General features: G+C 43.9%; 1 protein-coding gene across 1 annotated transcript in view; it reads left to right on the forward strand.

The window, feature by feature from the left end:
- Positions 1 to 25,242, forward strand: part of LOC115133249 (chemokine-like protein TAFA-5) — a 123,732-nt gene that overhangs the window by 75,254 nt on the left and 23,236 nt on the right. The window contains exon 3 of the mRNA XM_065021764.1: positions 24,497 to 24,624. Within this exon, the coding sequence (XP_064877836.1) occupies positions 24,497 to 24,624 (128 nt within the window). The remainder of the gene's footprint in view (positions 1 to 24,496; positions 24,625 to 25,242) is intronic.

Here is a 25,242-nt window from a genome sequence, read left to right on the forward strand (position 1 = left end):
GGTTGAGGGCGGAGCAGTTGCCGTACCAGGCGGTGATACAGCCCGCCAGGATGCTCTCGATTGTGCATCTGTAGAAGTTTGTGAGTGCTTTTGGTGACAAGCCAAATTTCTTCAGCCTCCTGAGGTTGAAGAGGCGCTGCTGCGCCTTCTTCACGACGCTGTCAGTGTGAGTGGACCAATTCAGTTTGTCTGTGATGTGTATGCCGAGGAACTTAAAACTTGCTACCCTCTCCACTACTGTTCCATCGATGTGGATAGGGGGTGTTCCCTCTGCTGTTTCCTGAAGTCCACAATCATCTCCTTAGTTTTGTTGACGTTGAGTGTGAGGTTATTTTCCTGACACCACACTCCGAGGGCCCTCACCTCCTCCCTGTAGGCCGTCTCGTCGTTGTTGGTAATCAAGCCTACCACTGTTGTGTCGTCCGCAAACTTGATGATTGAGTTGGAGGCGTGCGTGGCTACGCAGTCGTGGGTGAACAGGGAGTACAGGAGAGGGGTCAGAACGCACCCTTGTGGGGCCCCAGTGTTGAGGATCAGCGGGGAGGAGATGTTGTTGCCTACCCTCACCACCTGGGGGCGGCCCGTCAGGAAGTCCAGTACCCAGTTGCACAGGGCGGGGTCGAGACCCAGGGTCTCGAGCTTGATGACGAGCTTGGAGGGTACTATGGTGTTGAATGCCGAGCTGTAGTCGATGAACAGCATTCTCACATAGGTATTCCTCTTGTCCAGATGGGTTAGGGCAGTGTGCAGTGTGGTTGAGATTGCATCGTCTGTGGACCTATTTGGGCGGTAAGCAAATTGGAGTGGGTCTAGGGTGTCAGGTAGGGTGGAGGTGATATGGTCCTTGATTAGTCTCTCAAAGCACTTCATGATGACGGAAGTGAGTGCTACGGGGCGGTAGTCGTTTAGCTCAGTTACCTTAGCTTTCTTGGGAACAGGAACAATGGTGGCCCTCTTGAAGCATGTGGGAACAGCAGACATTGATTGAATATGTCCGTAAACACACCGGCCAGCTGGTCTGCGCATGCTCTGAGGGCGCGGCTGGGGATGCAGTCTGGGCCTGCAGCCTTGCGAGGGTTAACACGTTTAAATGTCTTACTCACCTCGGCTGCAGTGAAGGAGAGACCACATGTTTTCGTTGCAGGCCGTGTCAGTGGCACTGTATTGTCCTCAAAGCGGGCAAAAAAAGTTATTTAGTCTGCCTGGGATCAAGACATCCTGGTCCGTGACTGGGCTGGGTTTCTTCTTGTAGTCCGTGATTGACTGTAGACCCTGCCACATGCCTCTTGTGTCTGAGCCGTTGAATTGAGATTCTACTTTGTCTCTGTACTGACGCGTAGCTTGTTTAATAGCCTTGCGGAGGGAATAGCTGCACTGTTTGTATTCGGTCATGTTGCCAGACACCTTGCCCTGATTAAAAGCAGTGGTTCGCGCTTTCAGTTTCACGCGAATGCTGCCATCAATCCACGGTTTCTGGTTAGGGAATGTTTTTATCGTTGCTATGGGAACGACATCTTCAACGCACGTTCTAATGAACTCGCACACCGAATCAGCGTATTCGTCAATATTTTTATCTGACGCAATACGAAACATGTCCCAGTCCACGTGATGGAAGCAGTCTTGGAGTGTGGAGTCAGCTTGGTCTGACCAGCATTGGACAGACCTCAGCGTGGGAGCCTCTTGTTTAAGTTTCTGCCTGTAGGCAGGGATCAACAAAATGGAGTCGTGGTCAGCTTTTCCGAAAGGGGGGCGGGGCAGGGCCTTATATGCGTCGCGGAAGTTAGAGTAACAATGATCCAAGGTTTTACCACCCCTGGTTGCGCAATCGATATGCTGATAAAATTTAGGGAGTCTTGTTTTCAGATTAGATTTGTTAAAATCCCCAGCTACAATGAATGCAGCCTCCGGATAAATGGTTTCCAGTTTGCAAAGAGTTAAATAAAGTTTGTTCAGAGCCATCAATGTGTCTGCTTGGGGGGGGATATATACGGCTGTGATTATAATCGAAGAGAATTCTCTTGGAAGATAATGCGGTCTACATTTGATTGTGAGGAATTCTAAATCAGGTGAACAGAAGGATTTGAGTTCCTGTATGTTTCCTTCATCACACCATGACTCGTTAGTCATGAGGCATACGCCCCCGCCACTCTTCTTACCAGAAAGATGTTTGTTTCTGTCGGCGCGATGCGTGGAGAAACCCGTTGGCTGCACCGCCCCGGATAGCGTCTTTCCAGTGAGCCATGTTTCCGTGAAGCAGAGAACGTTGCAGTCTCTGATGTCCTTCTGGAATGCTACCCTTGCTCGGATTTCATCAACCTTGTTGTCAAGAGACTGGACACTGTAGCCCTGCCCCCTCGTATACAGTTTATGATCGCTGAATGATTATTTTTAAGTTTAATATTGCGGTCAATGGAGTCGCCAATGACTAGGGTTTTCAATTTGTCAGAGCTAATGGTGGGAGGCTTCGGCTTCTCAGACCCCGTAAGGGGTGGGGGAGAGACTAAAGAAGGCTCGGCCTCTGATTCCGACTCGTTGCTTAATGTGGAGAACGGGTTGAAAGTTTCTGTCGGCTGAATGAGAGACACCGGTTGAGTACGCCGATAGCATTTCTTTACAGAAGCCTTGAGAAAATTGTCCAGCTAAGGGGACTGTGCAGGGGGATTTATACTACTATCTTTACTTACTGGTGGCACAGACGCTGTTTCATCCTTTCCTACACTTAAATTGCCTTTGCCGAACGATTGCATCTGAAGCTGTGCTTGCAACACAGCTATCCTCACCACAAGGCAATAGTTATCCTGTATATTATGAGTACAGCGACTGCAATTAGATGGAATAGTGTTAGTGTTACTACCTAGCTTCGGCTGGTGGAGGTCCTGTAGAACCATGTCCAGATAAAATGTCAGAGGTGAAAAAGTTTAATGAAAACAGTCGAGCGAGGAAAAACTAAGACGTTAAAGGTAAAGGTAAAGGTATTAAAAGTAAAAACGGAAAAGTTTGGCAGATAGCCAAGTAGCAACAAACAGCACAACAGAACATAGAGAAGGAGAGAAGGAAATGGAGGGAAAGAGTAAAGAGAGAGAAGAGAGAAAGTGCGAGCTAGAGGAAGGAGAGATGGAAAGAGAGATGGAGAGTGAGACCGAATGAGAAAAATAGGAAAAGAGAATCATGAGGGAGCCATCAAGAATCACTTCCACTCACCATAGTTCTCCATGAGGCGGTCTCAGCTGAGTCATGATTGATTTAGACCATTTGGTTTTGAAAAGTGGATCCCCGAAAACCGCTTTCCCTCAGAAGCCAAATGCCAAATGATTTATCGATTAGGTTGTTTGCAATCTGGTTGGAACAATACCTCTCGCAGTGCATGTTGGACTTCATCATGGAGGTCTCTGAGGTTCTCCACTGCGTCGAGGCCAGATAACAGGCACCTCTCAAGGCATAAACATCTACTGTGAGGCGGCTGTTATTGACTGTAATGTGTCAAGCACTAAGAGGCTCCATAGGGGACCAGACATAGCTGTAGAAGGAGGGAAGGAAGCCATATGGTGTGACTGTTTGGGTTCATGCAGTAGAAACCAGATATATGAGGAAAATCTGAGGAAACCGCTACCGAAGTTGTATCAACACATCTCTTGTGCTTCTTGCTCATCGAGCACTCTTGACCATTGCTACTCCCCCTTCCGGTATGGGTCCGGTATAGGTGGTGAAGGTAGGAAACAACATCTCCACTCCGCTGATCCTCCCCACTGGGGCCCCACAACGGTGCGTGCTCAGCCCCCTCCTGTACTCCCTGTTCACCCATGACTGTGTGGCCATGTACACCTCCATCTCAATCATCAAGTTTGCAGACGATACAACAGTAGTAGGCTTGATTACCAATAATGATGAGACAGCCTACAGTGAGGAGGTGAGGGCTCTGGGAGTGTGATGCCAGGAAAACAACCTCAACATCATCAAATCAAAGGAGATTATCGTGGACTTGAGGAAACAGCAGTATCCTATCCACATCAACGGGACTGCAGTGGAGAAGTTGGAAAGCTTCAAGTTCCTCGGTGTACACATCAATGACAAAATGAAATGGTCCACCCACCCAGACAGTGCCGTGAAGAAGTCACGCATTATGGCAAGACAATAAATTCAGGAGTAGAAATTTGCTGAAAAAGTCAATAAATATGTTGCATGGACTCATTCTGTGTGCAGTAAAAGCAATCAAATGAATTGTTTACCTTTGATGATCTTCGTATGTTTTCACTCACGAGACTCCCAGTTACACAATAAAAGTCCCTTTTGTTCCATAAAGATAATTTTTATATCCAAAATACCTCTGTTTGTTTGGCGCGTTATGTTCAGAAATCCACAGGAAAGAGCAGTCACGACAACGCAGACAAATTCCAAATAATATCCGTAATGTCCATAGAAACATGTCAAACGTTTTTTTATAATCAATCCTCAGGTTGTTTTTAAAATATATAATCGATAATATATCAACCGCACCTGTCTTTATCAGTAGGAGAGGGAAAGGCAATGGCTGCCCAAACTCGGTTGCGTGAGCAAAACTCATGCGAACACCTGACGCGATATTATCTTTCTCGCTCATTTTTCAAAATAAAACTATGTCTAAAGACTGTTGACACCTTGCGGAAGCGATAGGAAAAGGAATCTGGTTGATATCCCTTTAAATGGAGCTTAGGCAGGCTATCGAACATGGAGCTTTCAAAATAGAAGCCACTTCCTGGTTGGATTTTCCTCAGGTTTCGCCTGCAATATCAGTTCTGTTATACTCACAGACAATATTTTGACAGTTTTGGAAACTTTAGAGTGGTTTCTATCCTAATCTGTCAATTATATGCATATTCTAGCATCTGGTCATGAGAAATAGGCCATTTACTTTGGGAATGTTATTTTTCCAAACATAAAAATAGTGCCCCCTAGCTTCAAGAGATTAACCTCAGGAGGCTGAATAAATGTGGCTTGGTCCCGAAGACCCTAATTAACCTCTACAGATGCACTATTGAGAGCATCCTGTTGGGCTGTAATTGCACCATCTGCAACCGCAGGGTTTTCCAGAGGATGGTGCAGTCAGACCAATGCATCACCAGGGGCACAATGCCTGCACTCTAGGACATCTAGGAAGGCCAAGAAGATCATAAAGGACCTCAGCCACCCGAGCCACAGCCTGTTCACTCTGCTACCATCTAGAAGGTGGAGACAGTGCAATTGCATCAAAGCTGGGACTGAGAGACTGATAGAAGCAATTTATCTCCAGGCCATCAGACTATTAAATAGTCACCAGTACCCTGCTATGAACTTAGTCACTGTTATTAGCCGGCTACCACCCGGTACACTACCCTGCACTTTAGAGACTGCTGCCCAATGTACATAGTCAATCAATCAATCAAATGTATTTATAAAGCCCTTCTTACATCAGCTGATGTCACAAAGTGCTGTACAGAAACACAGCCTGAAACCCCAAAAAGCAAGCAATGCAGTTGTATAGTCATTGAACACGGGTCACTTTAATAATGTTTACATACTGTTTTACCCACTTCATATGTATATACTGTATTCTAGTCAAGGCTCATCCTACAGTATATAACTACTGCTGTAAACACATTTTCTATTAATATATTGTCCATACAGAATACACACCATACTATACATATATATGTTTATATTCCAGACTCTGACATTGCTCGTTCTAATATTTATTTTTATTTTGGGGATTTGTGTCTATTGTTTTGTATTGTTCAGCATCACTGCACTGTCTGGGGCTAGAAACACAAGCATTTCGCTGCACCTGCGACAACATTGGCAAAATATGTTATATATGTTAATTTTATTTTATTTTATTTATACCCCACAGTTAATATTTGCTGTATTTTTATTCCTCTAACAGACAATTACCATCAAAACACCCTCAATCCCTTCCTGACCTGAGCGGTGTTGTTCTCAATCGATGTGGAAAGAAATCGGTCAGAAATCGCAGATCGGGAAAGTCATAATCAGACTGTTTTCTTCTTCCTCTTTTTAGCATCAACAAACATGGGGGCCGTTGTTTCCCTAACCTTTCCTATTGATCAAAACTGATCTTTCTAAATGTCACGTTAAAACTCGTTGGCTTACTCAGAGCTACAGGTATTATCTGGTCTGCTACACACACACACACACACACACACACACACACACACGCACACGCACACGCACACACACGCACATACACACACACACACATACACACACACTCATACATGCATTGCATGCAAAAACACGCCGGCCCGACGCAGACACACACATGCACCCTCTCAGTGCTTCTAGGCGTCCATTGGGATAATTACAAGAGGTCATCTTGGTGTGGTGGGCATATCCAATTAGCCTAATTAGCCATTGATGGTGTGTCTGTGGTTCTCTGCCACATTAGCCAAGTTTTAATCCGTCTGTTCTTCTTTTTCTGTGTCCGTCTACTGCTCCTGTTCATTAACCTCAATGGGCCTTTCAGAGATTCAGACAGAGACATTGACAGAGGGCTTCAGAGGGAAGGAATATTGAAGTAGTTGGACTTCAGTGGAAAGTTTTGAGATGTTTCTTTAGCTCCCGAGTTCTCCCGATAACTTTGACAGTCAAGATAAAAATAGGATAATAGCGAAACATGTTATAGCTTTTTCTTTGTGCTTTGTGACGCACTACGGCTGTGTGTGCGTGGGTGCGTGCGTGTTTTCTTGCATGCGTGTGTGTGTGTTTGTATGTGTTTGTGTCCACGAATCAGATCAGATTTTGATCTTTAACTGAGCACTTTCCAAGCAGGGGGGAATGATGCATTCTGATCCATTCTGACTTATGCAGCAAAAACATCAGGGCGAAGTTAAAGATCAGAAATCGACATTGACATCAGTGCTGGCTGGGGATGCACAACACAACAGCAATTATGACAGCTACATACAGACCTTAATGCTCTCCCTCCATGTGGTGCTGCACACCTAACACACACATGAAATCAAATGTTATTTGTCACATGCGCCGAATACAACAAGTGTAGACTTTACCATGAAATGCTTACTTACAAGCCCTTAACCAACAGTGCAGTTCAAGAAGAAGAAAATATTGACCAAGTAGACTAAAATAAAAAGTAATAATAAAAGTAACACAATAAGAATAACAATAACGAAGCTTTATACAGGGGGCACCGGGTCAGTGTGGGGGGAAACAGGCTAGTTGAGGTAATCTGTACATGTAGGTGGGGGCGAAGTGACTATGCATAGGTAACAAATAAACAGCGAGTGTACAAAAGGGGGGTGGGGTTCAATGTAAATTGTCCGGTGGCGATTTTATGAATTGTTCAGCAGTCTTAAGGCTTGGGGGTAGAAGCTGTTGAGGAGCCTTTTGGTCCTAGACTTGCGCTCCAGTACCACATCCCCTCACACACACACACACACACACACACACACACACACACACACACACACACACACACACACACACACACACACACACACAGCTTCCCTCCTCATTCATTGTCTCAATCGAGGCTGTGCTGATCTCTGCATCGGCCATCAGTCACAGAACCCGTCTTAACTGGGTCAAGACTGCTGGGGACCCGGGAAACCAGTACCTCCTCTCCGTTTCTATCATCCTCTCTGACTCTGACAGGACCGTCAGCGGCTCTCGGTTACAGCTGAAGCCGGGGAATCACTCACAGTTAATAGAGACCCTAGGAATTCAGAGCGGAGGAGGAACATGGAACGTTTAACCGTTTAACCGTTGATACTTTTGTAATACGCAGTGCTGCCTGGAATTACAGCCAACTGTACAGGAGCAGTTTCACCTAATTAATGTGCAACCAGAGGGGGAAAAAAACTCGAGACCACCTTTACTCCACACATAGAGACACATACAAGCTCTCCCTCCCCCACCATTTGGCAAATCTGACCATAATTATATCCTCCTGATTCCTGCTAACAAGCAAAAACCAAAGCAAGCACCAGTGACACGGTCAATAAGAAAGTTGTCAGATGAAGCAGATGCTAAGCTACAGGACTGTTTTGCTAGCACAGACTGGAATATGATGGAATTGGATTAAGAACAGAAAATGTTCAGTAACAGATTGGAGAGATTTTAGAAATTGAAATGAGAGTAATTTGTTGTTTAATTTTGGATATCAAACTTCATCAGGAATAGCGTATCTTCTGATCTAGAGAAGTAACCGTCTTGCTAAAATCCAATGATGAAGCTACTTGAGTGGAATATCAAACATAACATTTTTTCATTTTGTTTTCATTCTTGTAGCAACTCAAGATTTCCGAAGGTAATAGTCACTGAAAAAAGGCACCCCACACTCTAAAAAAAAAGGTTATTGAGGAGGTCTTTCTCAGGAGTGAGGGTGATATGTGTAACACATTTTTTGCATATTAGGAAAGGTTCTTTACTTCTGTGATGGTAGTGAAGAACCATCCTGATTTTGCCCTCTCCACAATGTTTTCCTTTATGTCATGAAATGCTACACTGTTAAAAAAAATCTGTAATTTTACCATACACTACAGGCTACTGGTCCCAGTGAAAGAATGGTAAATAACAAGTTACAGAATTTTGTGTATTTCTGCCAACCGCCAGTGGAAGTGTTGTACCAGTTTAAGTGTTTGATGGTTATCTTGTCAAAGGTTGAGCAAATCTTCTAACTCTGTCAGTGCTGTAATCTTTGTAAGAGCATTTGTGACAATAAAGAGCTGCACTGTTAAGCGGTTACTGTGCATTTCAGAGTAACTTAATATCAGTTATTTGCCTGTATTTTGCAGCCAGGTCACCCATGATACAAGTCAGTATTCGATATCCATCCATGTCTAAGGAGGTCAGGAGATTATGTGGAAACTGGCCACTAGGGGCAACACTGAGCACTGTTACCATCAAGTAGGTTTCGGTTTTGATACATTGTTGTCGGCAGGGATGGTGGCTGGGCACAAGCATGTGCCAAAGTTTGCATGTTTAAAACCAGAGATAGAAAGTCAATTTTGTTTTAAGCCTACTCCAAACCTTAACCCTTACCTTAACCATTCAGAGTGAATACCTAACCTTAAGATTTAGGAGTTAATGCCTAAATTTAACCCTAACCTTAAACTTAACCTTAACCCCCTAGAGTCGACCCCCAATCTAAGTAATATAATTAAAAATTCCCCATCAAAATCTGTTAGTTTAAGCCACAATGAACAGCCTGATCAACTCTATGCAAGAAGATGTGTCACGTTGGATCAGGCAAATGGAGGTCACACCAGATACTGGCTGGTTTTCTGATCCACACCACTACTTTTTTAAAGGTATCTGTGACCAACAAGATGCATATCTGTATTCCCAGTCATGTGAAATCCAGAGACTAGGGATTAATTTATTCATTTCAATTCACTCATTTCCTTATATGAACTGTAACTCAGTAAAATCTTTGAAATTGTTTTAATATTGCGATATGTAGCTGTAGTAATTTTTCCCCCATCACTAGTGTTTTGAGAGACTAGTCAAGGATCACCTCCACCCTACCTGTCACCCTAGACCCACTTCAATTTGCTTACCGCCCCAATAGGTCCACAGACTATGTAATCACCATCACACTGCACACTGCCCTATCCCATCTTGACAATAGGAATACCTATGTAAGAATGCTGTTCATTGACTACAGCTCAGCATTCAACACCATAGTACCTTCCAAACTCATCATTAAGCTTGAAACCCTGGGTCTCGACCCTGCCCTGTGCAACTGGGTCCTGGACTTCCTAACGGGCCGCCCATAGGTGGTGAAGGTAGGAAACAACATCTCCACTCTACTGATCCTTAACACTGGGGCCCCACAAGGGTGCGTTCTCAGCTCCCTCCTGTACTCCCTATTCACCCACGACGGCGTGACCATGCACGCCTCCAACTCAATCATCAAGTTTGCAGACAACACAACAGTGTTGTTGATTACCAACAATGACAAGACAGCCTACAGGAAGGACGTGAGGGCCCTTGGAGTGTGGTGTCAGGAAAATAACCTCTCACTCAATGTCAGAAAAACAAAAGAGATGATCGTGGACTTGAGGAAACAGCAAAGGGAGCACCCCCCTATCCACATTGACAGGACAGCAGTGGAGAAGGTGGAACGTTTTAAGTTCCTCTGTGTTCATATCACAGACAAACTGAAATGGTCCACACACACAGACAGGATAGTGAAGAAGGCATACCAGTACCTCTTCAACCTCAGGAGGCTGAAATAATATGGCTTGTCACCAAAAACCCTCACTAACTTTTACAGGTGCCAATCGAGAGCAACCTGTCGGGCTGTATCACCGCCTGGTACGGAAACTACACCGTCCACAACCGCAAGGTGGTGGTGCAGTCTGCACAGCTCATCACCGGGTGTAAACTACCTGCCCTCCAGGACACCTGCAACACCCGATGTCACAGGAAGGCAAAAAAGATCATCAAGGACAATTACCACCCGAGCCACTGCCTGTTCACCCCGCTTCCATCCAGAAGGCGAGGTCAGTACAGTTGCATCAAAGCTGGGACAGAGCGATTGAAAAACAGTTTCTATCTCAAGGCCATCAGACTGTTAAACAGACACCACTAACATTGAGTGGCTGCTGCCAACACACTGACTCAACTCCAGCCACTTTAATAATGGGAATTGATGGGAAATGATGTAAAATATATCACTAGCCACTTTAAACAATGCTACCTAATATAATGTTTACATACCCTACATTATTCATCTCATATGTATACGTATATACTGTACTCCATATCATCTACTGCATCCTTATGTAATCATGTATCACTAGCCACTTTAACTATGCCACTTTGTTTACATACTCATCTCATATGTATATACTGTACTCGATACCATCTACTGTATCTTGCCTATGCTGCTCTGTACCATCACTCATTCATATATCTTTATGTACATATTCTTTATCCCCTTACACTGTGTATAAGACAGTAGTTTTGGAATTGTTAGTTAGATTACTTGTTGGTTATTACTGCATTGTCGGAACTAGAAGCACAAGCATTTCGCTACACTCGCATTAACATCTGCTAACCATGTGTATGTGACAAATAAAATTTGATTTGATTTGAGATACTGCTGCACTGCCGGATCTAGAAGCATAAGCATTTCCCTACAATCGCAATAACATCTGCTAACCATGTGTATGTGACTAATAACATTTTATTTTATATGTCATACCGTACAAAGCAAACATCACTGTCCCTTTCATGGTACACGGTTGAATATTGAGAGAGAGGATGTGAAGGTTAGAAATCTTATATCTTTCTAAGAAATACAATGTTTAGTGTTCAGCAGTCTTTGTGTATTATGTGGTTGTGGGAAATCTGCCAAGCAAAGGTTATGTCATACATCGTACATCTAAATCTTTTAAGGGGGTGAATTACTTTATCCTATCCTAGGTATTCCTGAAAGAGGTGGGGTTTCAGGTGTCTCCGAAACTCCGCTGTCCTGGCGTCGTGATCACTGTCCCTTTCACATGGACAAGTGCCTGGATTAGGACCTGCGCTGCTTCCTGTGTGAGGCAGGGTCGTTGAATAACCTTGAGAGAACGGACCGACTTGATGTTATTGAGAACGGGGTGTTGTCCAGGATCACGCCAAGGTTCTTAGAAACACAATGGAGTTGTCATGATGGCGAGATCATTTTAAGGAAATACAATGTTTAGTGTGATCCGTCAAAGATATGTCTGCCAGACATTGCGATGCCATGGTCACAGAAGGGGAAAGGAGAAAGATGTGGTGAGAATAGAGAAGAGAACACTGGTTAGAATAGGAGAGGGCCTAGAACAGGAAATGGTGAGAGCAAGAAAGGTTACGCCACCTGGTAGGAGCAGGTAGGACGCAATCCGGAAGCGTGGGCAGTGTTAGGTAGGATTTCACAGTGTAGGTCTTGAGAGCAGAGGAGAGAGAGTTAGCTTTATTCTCAGTTGAATGACTAGTCTTGAAACCTGACTGATTTGGATCAAGAAGGTCATTCTGAGAGAGATAGCGGGGAGAGCTGGCCAAGGACGGCACGTTCAAGAGTTTTGGAGAGAAAAGAAAGAAGGGATACTGGTCTGTAGTTGTTGACATTTGGGTCAAGTGTGTGTTTTGGTTTGATGGAGCAGAGAGGAGGAGGAGGGGGGGGAGGAGGAGGATTCACAAAGTTAAGGATGCCAGGTCCGGCAATAGAGCCTGATTCACTCGAGAGAGGAGAGAGAGACAGAGAGAGGGAGGGGGTAGAAAGGGAGGGAAGGAGGGAGCGACAGAAAGAGATAGAAAGACAGAGAGAGGCACCCACAGAGAAGTAGAAGAGAGAGAGAGAGAGCAAGAGAGAGAGATGGGGGATTAAGTGTTATGTGTTGTGTCCTGAGGGGGCATTGGTTTAGCCCAGCTTTATACGTTCTTCATTAACAAGTTAAACATCGAGCTGACACATCTGGGAGTCTGAGTGTGAACAGGAACATCATGTAGCACTACGTGTTCTGTGTGCTTTTCATTATTGCTACGTGTACTGGTATGCTAACTTGTTGTTTCTGCCTGTGTGTCCTCTCATAGGAATTATAATTCAAGGATAGCTAATGACTAGGTCCAGTAGTTTTCCCGGACCTTTTCCCAGGCCATATTATACAGCAATCTCTCAACAGTACATGGCTACATATGAATCAGAGGACTACCAATAACTTACATTCTATATATTTATAGTACCTGTCAAAAGTTTGGACACACCTACTCAGTCCAGGTTTTTTCTATATTTTTACTATTTTCTACATTGTAGAACAATAGTGAAGACATCACAACTATGAAATAACACATATGGAATCATGTAGTAAATTGTGTTAAACAAATCAAAAACCCTTGAGTGTCCAAACTTTTGACTGGTACTGTATATATTATTCTATTTTCTTCTGATCATGTAAAGTATGTACAACGCATTACCCATAATGGCTTGATATAGAAAATAAAAAAAGCAGAATAGCAAAATGTTTCAATGTTTGGGAAGGAGCAGCCGACTGGGCCTTGGTGTCTGTCTGGTGCAGATGTACTGACGGAGGTCCCAGCAGACCTGAGTTATTATTAAATTATCTCCATCGGCGAAGACTCCTGTTCAGGTTGACATTTCCTCCTCTGGCTTACTGCTTCTTCAGGCTATGTTTGTGCGTGTGTGTTTGGATGGAGGAAATGTCAGAGCACATCTGCAAGTGAACGATATCACTGAAGACCTCCCATCCCGCTCCACATACTTCCCCCAGTGTGCCTGATGGCTCAGACAATACACACACACACACACACACACACACACACAGGCATATGCCGTGGGCACTGGCAGACACCAAGAACATTGGCATGTAAAAAAAAGCCAATTATGCACAAATATGGCACCTACAAAAACACAGTGGTATGCTACATTGTACAAATATTCCAAAGGCTTGAAATGAAACCTTTGGATATTGAACCACTAACATCTATAGTACATTTACATCATTGTAACGTAGATGCTGGGAGTCGAGAAGCAGGTGCAGGTGGTAAGCTCCAGCCGCAGGACGACGCCAACCAGAAGGTGATGGCCCCGAGGAAGAGGAGCAGGGGTGAAGATGGAAATCACGGAAGATGTTGGGATCCAGAATGTCCTCCACCGGAACCAACACCGCTCCTCTGGGCCGTACCCCTCCCAGTCCAACAGGTACTGGAGCTGACCCCACGACGTTGGGAGTCCAGTAGGGATCTGACGGCATAGGTGGGAGCTCCCTCGACATCCAAGGGGGCTGAGGTGTGTCGTAGGGGACAGCATCAGCCAGGGGACCAGGAACCACCGGCCTGAGAAGAGAGACATGAAAAGAAGGGGAGATACAGTAGTCACTGGGAAGCTGTAACCTATATGTCACCTTGTTGACCCTACAGAGAACATTGAACAGCCCCACAAACCGGCTCTCAGCTTCTTGCAGGGCAGGCGGAGTGGGAGGTTCCCGGTAGAGAGCCAGACACGATCCCCAGGATAGAACACGGGAGTTTCACTGCAGTGGCGGTCTGCCTACTCCTTCTGACAGTGGACGGCGCGCTGTAGTCTCACGTGAGCCTTGCGCCACAATTCTTCTGCGCGCCTGAACCACTCCTCCGGAAGGTCACTATGTCAGGAAAACCTGCTGGAATAGTGCATTAGGAGAGCAGTAAGGAGACCAGAGAGAGGGATGAAATGACAGGATTTAGAAAATCTATTCACAACCACCAAAATGGTGGTAAAACCGTCAGAGGAGGGGAGATCAGTGACAAAGTCAATGGATAGATGAGACCAGGGACGCTGAGGTAGGAGAAAGAGAAAGGGTTTCCTGGCTGGAGCGGGCCGGGGGGATTTGGTCTGACCACATATGGAACAGGAGTTGACGTAGCGACAAACGTCCTGCGCCAAGGTAGGCCAACAATACTTCTCGGAGATAGATTGGGTAGTGCGAGAAATACGTGGATGTCCAGTGACGACAGCTGTGTGCGCCCAGGTCAGCAGCCAATCCCTTATCCCCGTGGGAACGTAGATGTGCTCAGGAGGGCAGGTAGTGGGTGTGGGCTCCCTATCTAGAGCCTGGCAGACCTCCCACTCCGCCTGCCCTACGTCCCAGACTACTCGAGAGGAAGAGATTATGGGTGCGAATCATAAAGACGGGACAAGACATCGGCTTTGGTGTTCTTTGAAACTGGGTGATAGCTCGGCGTGAAGTCAAATCTTATAAAGAACAGGGCCCACCTTGCTTGGTGCAGAATCAGCCTCCTCTCTGTCCGTATGTACTATAGGTTCCGATGGTCGATAAGGATGGTGAATGAGTCCTTGGTGCCCTCCAGCCAGTGTCCAGCCACTCCTCTAATGCCAATTTCACCGCCAGGAGCTCTTGGTCACCGACGTCGTAATTCCTCTCTGCAGGGGACAGTTTCTTAGAGTAATACGCACACAGATACAATTTCTGTGGATTACCTTGTTGTTAAGACAGAACTGCCCCCACGCCCACCTCTGATGCATCCACCTCCACCTGCCGGGGCGGCAGGGTAGCCTAGTGGTTAGAGCGTTGGTCTAGTAACCGGAAGGTTGCAAGTTCAAACCCCCGAGCTGACAAGGTACAAAACTGTTGATATATGACTACCTGGCATCAGAGCATGTCCCAGAACACCTCGTTGACGAAGCATTGGCTAAGCTACATGGCATCACCAAGTATTTGTAGTAACCAGACATCGTCTCATGTCCCGGAACACCTCTTATCCAGGATAAGCTGTCTTCCATTCATCCTCCTCCTGGAAGCGGATGAGATTGTATGCACTCCGCAGGTCCAATTTGGTAAAGAACCAGGCCCCATGGAGCTATTCAATGGCTGCCGGCACCAATGGGAGAGGGTAACGGTACTTGGTGGTGATTTTATTGAGTCCTCTGTAATCAATACATGGGCGTAAGAGAAGTGGAAGACACCTGCTGACGCAAGTGAAGTGGACATGCGAATGAAAACTTGTTGGAGCGCCTCATCGATGTACTCCTCCATGGCCTGCGTTTCAGCCACCAACAGAGGTTAGATGCGTCTGCGTGGGGGCGCAGAGCCTGCAAGCAGGTCAATGGTTCAGTCCCAGGGGTGATGAGGAGGGAAACAGATGGCGCGTGTTTTGGAAATATACCTCTGTATACCTCCGGGATGTTGGGCTGAAGGGAAACCACGGGACTCTCAACCGACGTGGAACCACAAAGGACAGGGAAGCAGGACCTCTGGCTTTCGGGTACCCAGTCTTTTATTTTTATCCTCGGCCTCCCTTGGCTTCTACGCTAGAACCCTTACATCTCATGGTCGAGGATGAAAATCATGATCTTGTGAGTAGATCTGACGATCAAACTGTATGCAATAGCCTGCATTTTACAGTATTCCCTTATTATTATTATTATTATTAGTATTCCCTTACAGTATTTACAGTATTCCCTTACAGTATTTCATATCCTTGATATCAATAATAATAAAATATTCATTAAGATCCTAAGTTGTCACACACACAAGTTTAGCCGTTTAGGCGTTTAGCCCATAGGAAAGGAGTGGGGACTGGCAATAGGGCCCAACGTGTTTGTAAATGACTGTGAAATTTAGACACACTACATTTACTTAAAATGGTCTTTGAGCTGTCATTGCTGAGCAGGGGCCTGCTGACAATGCTAATGTCGGAGAGCAGCTGGTAGGCAGAAGGTCAGGACTGGGGACTGAGGGTAAGGAGTGGTTGGAGGCTTGGGCATGGATTCAGAAAAGGGAACAACTAAGAGATGTGTGTATGTTTTTATATTTTTTTACCTTTATTTAACCAGGCAAGTCAGTTAAGAACAAATTCTTATTTTCAATGACGGCCTGGGAACAGTGGGTTAACTGCCTGTTCAGGGCAGAACGACAGATTTGTACCTTGTCAGCTCGGGGGTTTGAACTCGCAACCTTCCGGTTACTAGTCCAACGCTCTAACCACTAGGCTACCCTGCCGCCCCAGTCAGTGTGTGTGTATGATGTAGAAAGACACAGATAACAGAAAGACAGAGAGTGCCATGACATCTTGAAACATTACTTTTGGTGGTACACCATCAGCAGCACTCCAGATGTAGACTTTAACTGCTGATTCTGGCCCTATCAGCTAGCTATAAAAGATCGTTCCGAGCTATAATCATGTGAGCAGATCTAGCATCAGTATAGAGACTCCTGCTGTATCCATCCCCATCCTATCCCAGGCTTTGGTAGATGAGCATTTCCATGTCCTACCTCTCTCCTTCCTGCCAGCCAGAGCATCAGCTCTTCTCTCTGTTAGCCAGGATTTATCACCTCAGACCTCTTTGGCTTGTTGACATGAGTGTGATGTACCATTTCACTGAGATAGTGTCCCACCGTGGGTGTAATGATGTTATTCCTCCGTTTATCACCGCCACATGAACTCACCCACAGATACCTTTCCTCAATCAAATTACATCTACTGGACTGGGCTGGGAAGGGAGGAGTGTTTTTATTTCATAACACAGCTTGCCCTGGTTACATGGTATACTGTATAGGCCAATACTGCTGGTAGTCCACATCGAAGGGACAGCAGTGGAGAAGGCAGTACGTTTTAAGTTCCTGGGTGTACACATCACAGACAAACTGAAATGGTCCACCCACACAGACAGTGTGGTGAAGAAGGTGCAACAGCGCCTCTTCAACCTCAGGAGGCTGAAGAAATTTGGCTTGTCACACAAAAATCTTGACCAACTTTTAAAGATGCACAATCGAGAGCATCCTGTTGGACTGTATCCGCCTGCTACGGCAAACTACCTGCCATCCTATGACACCTACAGCACCCGATGTCACAGGAAGGCCAAAAAGATCATTAAGGACAACAACCACCTGAGCCACTGCCTGTTCTCACCACTATCATCCAGAAGGCGAGGTCAATACAGGTGCCTCAAAGCTGGGACCGAGAGATAGAAAAACAGCTTCGAGGCCATCAGACTGTTAAACAACAATCACTAACTCAGAGAGGCTGCTGCCTACATTGAGACCCAATCACTGGACACTTTAATAAATGGATCACTAGTCACTTTAAACAATGCCACTTTAAATAATGCCACTTTAATCATGTTTACATATGTTACATTACTCATATCAAATGTATGTACTGTATTTTATACCATCTATTGCAACTTTCCTAAGTCGCTCGGCCATTGCTCATCCATATACGATATGTAAATATTCTCATTCACCACATTAGATTTGTGTGTATTAGGTAGTTGTTGGGGAATTGTTAGATTACATGTTAGATATTACTGCACTGTCGGAACTAGAAGAACAAGCATTTCGCTACACTCGCATTAACATCTGCTAACCATGTGTATGTATGTGACCAATAAAATTAGACTTGATTTTATAGACAGAAAGAAGGAAAGATAGTGTAACAGGAATGCCAGGAGTTACAGAGTAGAATGAATGGCATCAAGACATGTGGAGGGTGTTACAGATGGAGGGTGAATCTGATTCAAATGTTGTCAGATGGCTCATTGAGCTGCTAGTGGTGTGTGGTGTGTGTTGTGCCTGTGTGCGTGCGTGCTTGCGTGCTTGCAGGTGGTGTGTTAGTGGTGTACTAAATGAGATAAACCATGTGTAGAGTTGTGCCTTGTAATTTAATCCCATGGTCGAATGTTAGCGGAGCAGGGCCCCTTCATCTCGTTGTATCCTAGATTGGATTATTCATTGGGGCTTACAGGCTATCACAATCATTGTGAGCCTTCCAAACAACCGAGAAGGACCTACAATATTACCATGACCGTGTCACAAATGGCACCCTTTTCCATAGTGCTCTGATCAAAAGTAGTGCAATGTATAGGGAATAGGTTGACATTTGGGACGCGGGCGGTCTTCACTTGAACGACTCTGACTTTGTCAAATAAGCACCAATCGGGGCCAAACAAAGCTAGCTAGATAGCCAATTAGCTGGGCTTTACGGGAATGTCTGGAAACCCTGTATCTGTCATAAAATGTAGCTACTAACCTTGTGCGACTGCATGCCTTTTCCTTTTGGACAAGAATTATAAGAATATTCAGAGTTATGAAGTTATGCAAATGTTGATCTTATATAATGGCTGCTAATACTGGAAAAGCTAAATCAAAGTCCAAGTATACAGATTTTATGATATTCTTGCAGAAAAATTTAATATGAATGCAAATGTCTCCTTCTCGATTTGCCCAAATGTACCTGGGTGACTTTACACTAAATGTCATGTAGTTCGCTCATACTTCAAGTTATCCGTCTGAAACTTTGCACACACACTGCTGCCATCTGTGGACACCATTGGAATTACAACCAGAGTGATGGCTTTCTCTTGCATTTCACAGTAGTAGAAATAACGTTTGGTTTTTTTCTTTGTATTTTCTTCTACCAGATCTATTGTTTTATATTCTCCAACATTCAATTCACATTTCCACAAACTTCAAAGTGTTTCCTTTCAAATGGTACCAAGAACATGCATATCCTTCCTTCAGGGCCTGACTCCAGGCAGTTAAGTTTGGTATGTCATTTTAGGCGAAAATTGAAAAAAAGAGGGCTATCCCTAAAAAGTTGGGCTTGTAAGTAAGCATTTCACTGTAAGGTGTACAACTGTTGTATTCGGGGGCATGTGACAAATACAATTTGATTTGAATGTGAGTGTGAGTGTGAGTGTGAGTGTGAGTGTGTGTGTGTGTGTATTCTTGTGCATGCGAGCGAGTGTGCATGGATGTGAATGTGAAGCAAGAGAAGCCTGTCCTGGGGCATAATTGATTGCTCTTGTCTGGTCATTGTGTGAACAACCACAGCACAGGGAGCGAAAGTGACACGACGCAATGTGAAAACAGGCCTAAAGCAGATCCCATTGAGCCTTGATTACTGTTGCTCTACATTTCTCTATTAGATCCAACGTTAGGACTGATTAGGCCTTTTGTCTGAAGGCGTGTTATGTTACGACACTCCTGAGTTGATTGTTGAGCTGTGTTCAAGTGTTCTTTGTGTTTATACAATTAGCTTATTACAAAGGAACATTTCAGAAGTAAAAAAATAATTAAATCGAATGCAGAATGTGGCAATGAGAATCATCAGTGTTTTGCAATGTTTATTCTTAGAATGACATTCATCATTATAAAGCTTCACAGAACATGTTTTTTTAGAGTACATTTGTTTAATCTAGTCTCATGAGTAGGAGGGAACTGCTTCTATGATCTATGATCTCAGTGAGTTATAGGCACACACCAAATTCTCCAGTGTTAACTTAAAGCAACACTGAACAGTTATTCTGAAAAGTACTTTTTCTCTAATGACTAACTACCAGGATGTTTCAAAATACATTCTGAGTGGGCAGGGAGCTTATATTCATGAGCTCGCCTTGACTGACAGCTTTTTGAAAAGCCTATGTCAAGCAACTTGGATGCAAGTGAGCAGTGTTGCAGTAAAATCATCTCAAGCAAATTTGGTGATAAGCAACATTGAAATTGCATCAATTCTCTCTCTAATATATATATATATATATATATATATATATATATTTATATATATGTATATATACACTGCTCAAAAAAATAAAGGGAACACTAAAATAACACATCCTACATCTGAATGAATGAAATATTCTTATTAAATACTTTTTTCTTTACATAGTTGAATGTGCTGACAACAAAATCACACAACAATTATCAATGGAAATCAAATGTATCAAACCATAGAGGTCTGGATTTGGAGTCACACTCAAAATTAAAGTGGAAAACCACACTACAGGCTGATCCAACTTTGATGTAATGTCCTTAAAACAAGTCAAAATGAGGCTCAGTAGTGTGTATGGCCTCCACGTGCCTGTATGACCTCCCTACAATGCCTGGGCATGCTCCTGATGAGGTGGAGGATGGTCTCCTGAGGGATCTTCTCCCAGACCTGGACTAAAGCATCCGCCAACTCCTGGACAGTCTGTGGTGCAACGTGGCGTTGGTGGATGGAGCGAGACATGATGTCCCAGATGTGCTCAATTGGATTCAGGTCTGGGGAACGGGCGGGCCAGTCCATAGCATCAATGCCTTCCTCTTGCAGGAACTGCTGACACACTCCAGCCACATGAGGTCTTGCATTAGGAGGAACCCAGGGCCAACCGCACCAGCATATGGTCTCACAAGGGGTCTGAGGATCTCATCTTGCTACCTAATGGCAGTCAGGCTACCTCTGGCGAGCACATGGAGGGCTGTGCGGCCCCCCAAAGAAATGCCTCCCCACCCCACATCATGACTGACCCACCGCCAAACCGGTCATGCTGGAGGATGTTGCAGACAGCAGAACATTCTCCAGGGCGTCTCCAGACTCTGTCACGTCTGTCACATGTGCTCAGTGTGATCCTGCTTTCATCTGTGAAGAGCACAGGGCGCCAGTGGCGAATTTGCCAATCTTGGTGTTCTCTGGCAAATGCCAAACGTCCTGCACGGTGTTGGGCTGTAAGCACAACCCCCACCTGTGGACGTCGGGCCCTCATACCACCCTCATGGAGTCTGTTTCAGACCGTTTGAGCAGACACATGCACATTTGTGGCCTGCTGGAGGTCATTTTGCAGGGCTCTGGCAGTGCTCCTCCTGCTCCTCCTTGCACAAAGGCGGAGGTAGCGGTCCTGCTGCTGGGTTGTTGCCCTCCTACGGCCTCCTCCACGTCTCCTGATGTACTGGCCTGTCTCCTGGTAGCGCCTCCATGCTCTGGACACTATGCTGACAGACACAGAAGTGTGATTGACTTGGAGTTACATTGTGTTGTTTAAGTGTTTCCTTTATTTTTTTGAGCAGTGTTTATATCCCCCATTTGGCATGTCACTTGTGATGCTCTTCACAGCAGCACTGACAGATGTGTTCACTTGACAACTGCGTCAGAGTTTTGAACCACCCTCCCCCTTTTTGTTCCATGCTGGCTGATAACCTAGCTAGCAAGCAACTAGCTAACACCAGACACTGATGAAAGGGGAGACATATCTTTGCCATAGAGGAATAGGGCAATATTTTAATTGTATACTGAACAAAAATATAAACGCAACATGTAACAATTTCATTTTCTTTACTGAGTCACAGTTCATATTAGGAAATTACATGACTTGGCCGAGGTGCTGCAATGTGTGGGCACCATGGGTGGGCCCCACAAAAGGGCTTTAATTACAGAAGAAAATACTCCTAAGGAACCCCCTTTTTGTCCCCAGCACAAGGTGCGCCTGTGTAATGATCATGCTATTTAATCATCTTCCTGATATGCAACACTTTTCAGTTGGATGGATTATCTTGGCAAAGGAGAAATGCTCACTAACAGGGATATAAACAAATTTGTGCACAACATTTGAGAGAAATAAGCTTTTGGAGCATACAGTGGTTTGTCCTTTAAAAGTTGCAGCATACTGCAGCACAGCTTGCTGGTCCCGCAGAATTATATAGCACGTTATTTAAGTGCCAACCACCGGTACCAAAGTAGCACTAACTAGCACCGATGCTAGTTAGTGCTACTTTGACCACCAGAGGGCATCTTTGAGAAGCATTTGATAGCCTTCAATAGTGGCTATACTAGAGAATTAAAAATACATTGTAAGAACATTGTATATGGGAATGATTTTAAGAAATGTTTCTTAATTCATTTGATTATTATTATGGTTTTCTATTCCAAGAAAAAGGAAAAACCCTCTGGGTTTCCATTAGGATGGAACGGAAAACATTTAGCTAAATAATCCCCATGTCGTGCGGGCACACAGGAGACCGGGCTTCAATTCCCTGATGGGGAGGAAGGAGTAGGCTGTCTTTATAAATAAGAATTTGTTCTTAACTGATTCCATATATGTTATTTCATAGTTGCGATGTATTCTACAATGTAGAAAATAGTAAAAATAAAGAAAACCCTGGATGAGTAGGTGTGTCCAAACTTTTGAGGCCATCATGACGTTTTGGCTAGAGAAATTGACGATACTACAATGCAACAAATACACTGATCATCTCAGCAAGTTTTTTTTTACCCGTGGTCATGGAGCTGGGTGGAAGTGCAACTAAAATGTAGTTTAAATAACCATCTGCATTTTGAATGTATTTTTCTAGTTATTTTATTAAAGAAAGTATAAAGATGTTCATGAAGAAATAGTGTACTGCTGTTTTAATTTAGAAATGTAACACTTCAGAGTACTTACGCATCGAATACATTGCAGGTAGGGGGATGTTCACACGGGATGTTCACACCTACAGTAGCCAGGCTATAAAGAGTGTATTGTCCTGCTAATCGGGCTACACATTTTTGAAAACCTGTTTTCAAAATCTCACCAGCTGTCCATCACTACTGTAAATAAAAACAGGGCATCTTGTTTACATCTTGTTTACATTCTTTATTGTAACCACAGTGTCACAAATAATTTGTATCTACCTTTCCAATTACTTTCAGAGTTTGGGATTAATTTGATTAATATTATGGTGTTTATATTCCAAGAAAAACGAAAAACCCTCTGGGTTTCCATTAGGATGGAACGGAAAATATGGCACTGTACAACGTGACGGTCGGGAGTAGGCTACACAGTACTGGGCTAGTTAAAGAGCTTAAGAATATCTGTGTTGTGCGCAGGGACCGGGGTTCAATTCCCTGACGGGGGAGGAAGGAGTAGGTTGTCCTTGTAAATAAGAATTTGTTCTTATTGCCTAGTTCTGACTTGCCTAGTTAAATAAAGGTTACACTAAGAGCATAACATTTCTACACTATAATTTTAGTTGGAGATTCAGACAAAATAATACATCTAATTGATTTATTACCCTCCATTGACCCCAATATATACATTAATTATGCATGTAAATTAATCAATAAGTTCTAGTATGGCAACATGAATAAGTGTATTTCAAGCTAGAATCCAACATTATTGGATATAATGGAAACAATATTTTACTCTCCATAGAGTAAAACTGACACAATCACACTCTGACACTCAACACTGGTTATTAGCAGGTTATCAACACGAGAATTATTCAACTGAAAAATCAACACTAGATAACACTGGCCAATTTGCTGTGTATGGATCAAAACATATGTATCTTTCTTGCATATGGTTTGTTACTAGATCTGAATATCATAGGTGTCATGACAGAATATGGCAATATATTTCAGTGTAACAATTCACCCTCTGTGTTTTGTTTGTCTCCCATTGCTTCACAATCTCATTTACAGATGGAAAATGAATCTCTCCCTCTATAGATGTCTATCTCCTTTTTGCCTCTCCCTAACTCTTTCTCTCTCTGAAGGCCAGTTGAGGGTGCCATTTGTCTGTCATTAATCTGTTGATTAGTCCACAGTCAAGTTGGATAAGGATGCCCATGAACATGTTTCAGAAGTGCGTCATCACAAACTTTGACAAGCCCAGACAAGGCTGATGTAGAAAAGAAAGATTAGTGATACTATTTTGGATGTACAGAAGTAGGATCTTCATTTGAGCCAGTTTGCTAAAGCAGAAGATAATCATGCAGCAACAAGAAATGTTAATTATTATGTGGATTATAATTTATGAACATTTTTGTAGGGGTTGATCAATTTGTTGTAAGAGAAAATCAGGTCTGAAATTTCAACGTTGAAATTACAAACTTCAGAAACCTTTTTTTAACCTCAAATACACTGCAGGAAAGTTTTCATGTCACAGGGTGATACAATTAAGATCATACATCTGTAGGGTGAGCGAGTCAGGCGGATTTCAGTAACGCAGAATATTTGATCGTACTCTGGCTCTGTGTGCTAACTATTTAATAGTTAATATGATCTTGCCATATATCCAGAAGGATACTATTTGTAGTGCCTCAATCAATTGAGTTTAAAGAACCAAAATAGCATCTGAAAATAATATAAATACCTGCTTATTGTTTTAAACACTGAGACTGTGTTTTGACCCTTCCGAATGAGGTTAACCATGTCTCTCTATTTCTCCCTTTCTATCATCCTCTCTCCCTCCCTCCCTCCCTCCCTCACTCCGCAGCTAGTATCGTTCGGACGAAACAGTGGTGTGAGATGGTCCCATGTTTGGAAGATGAGGGCTGTGACCTGTTAATCAATAAATCTGGATGGACATGTACACAACCAGGAGGCAGAGTCAAAACCACTACAGTGAGTTTTATTTACAGAATGTATTTTCTTTCTCACTATGTTTGAAAGCACATTGTGGGGGTAACTCCTTGGAATTAGAATGACCAGAATGTTAACTTGAATAGGTATGTAAATTGTAGTCATTCTAATTCCATCAACCACCAATGTGTAGCCTCAACCCAGTGTGAACCTTTTCTCACTCACTCACTAACCACACCACAAGCTATGACTTGGCTCCCAATTCAGTTTAGATCCCGACAGTTCCACAGTTCCATCCCAGAATTAGCTACACTAGCTGGCAGCAGACAGCAGAACGCTCATATTAATGAATCCAACCCCATCCACGTACAACTAAGCAAGCGTACTTAAAACGCTTCTCCGCTCCCTCCTACTTCTCCCCACCAACACAGTGGTTTGTTTACCTGTTCATCGCTCGCAATTAGTTTGAATTAAGGTTCCCTCTTAAACCTAATGACTGGAGCAGATGGAGTCTTCACGGTAGGCATTTTCAGGAGAAAAATAGCCTCCCTCCATCGCTTCACTCACGCACACACTGTAAGACTTTATGTAATTTCAACTGTAAAACACTGTAAAATTACAGTAAAATACCTTGTGTTTTACAGAATTGATTCTCTAGAT

Source organism: Oncorhynchus nerka, linkage group LG8 (assembly GCF_034236695.1).
Source record: "Oncorhynchus nerka isolate Pitt River linkage group LG8, Oner_Uvic_2.0, whole genome shotgun sequence".
NCBI classification, from domain to species: Eukaryota; Metazoa; Chordata; class Actinopteri; order Salmoniformes; family Salmonidae; genus Oncorhynchus; species Oncorhynchus nerka.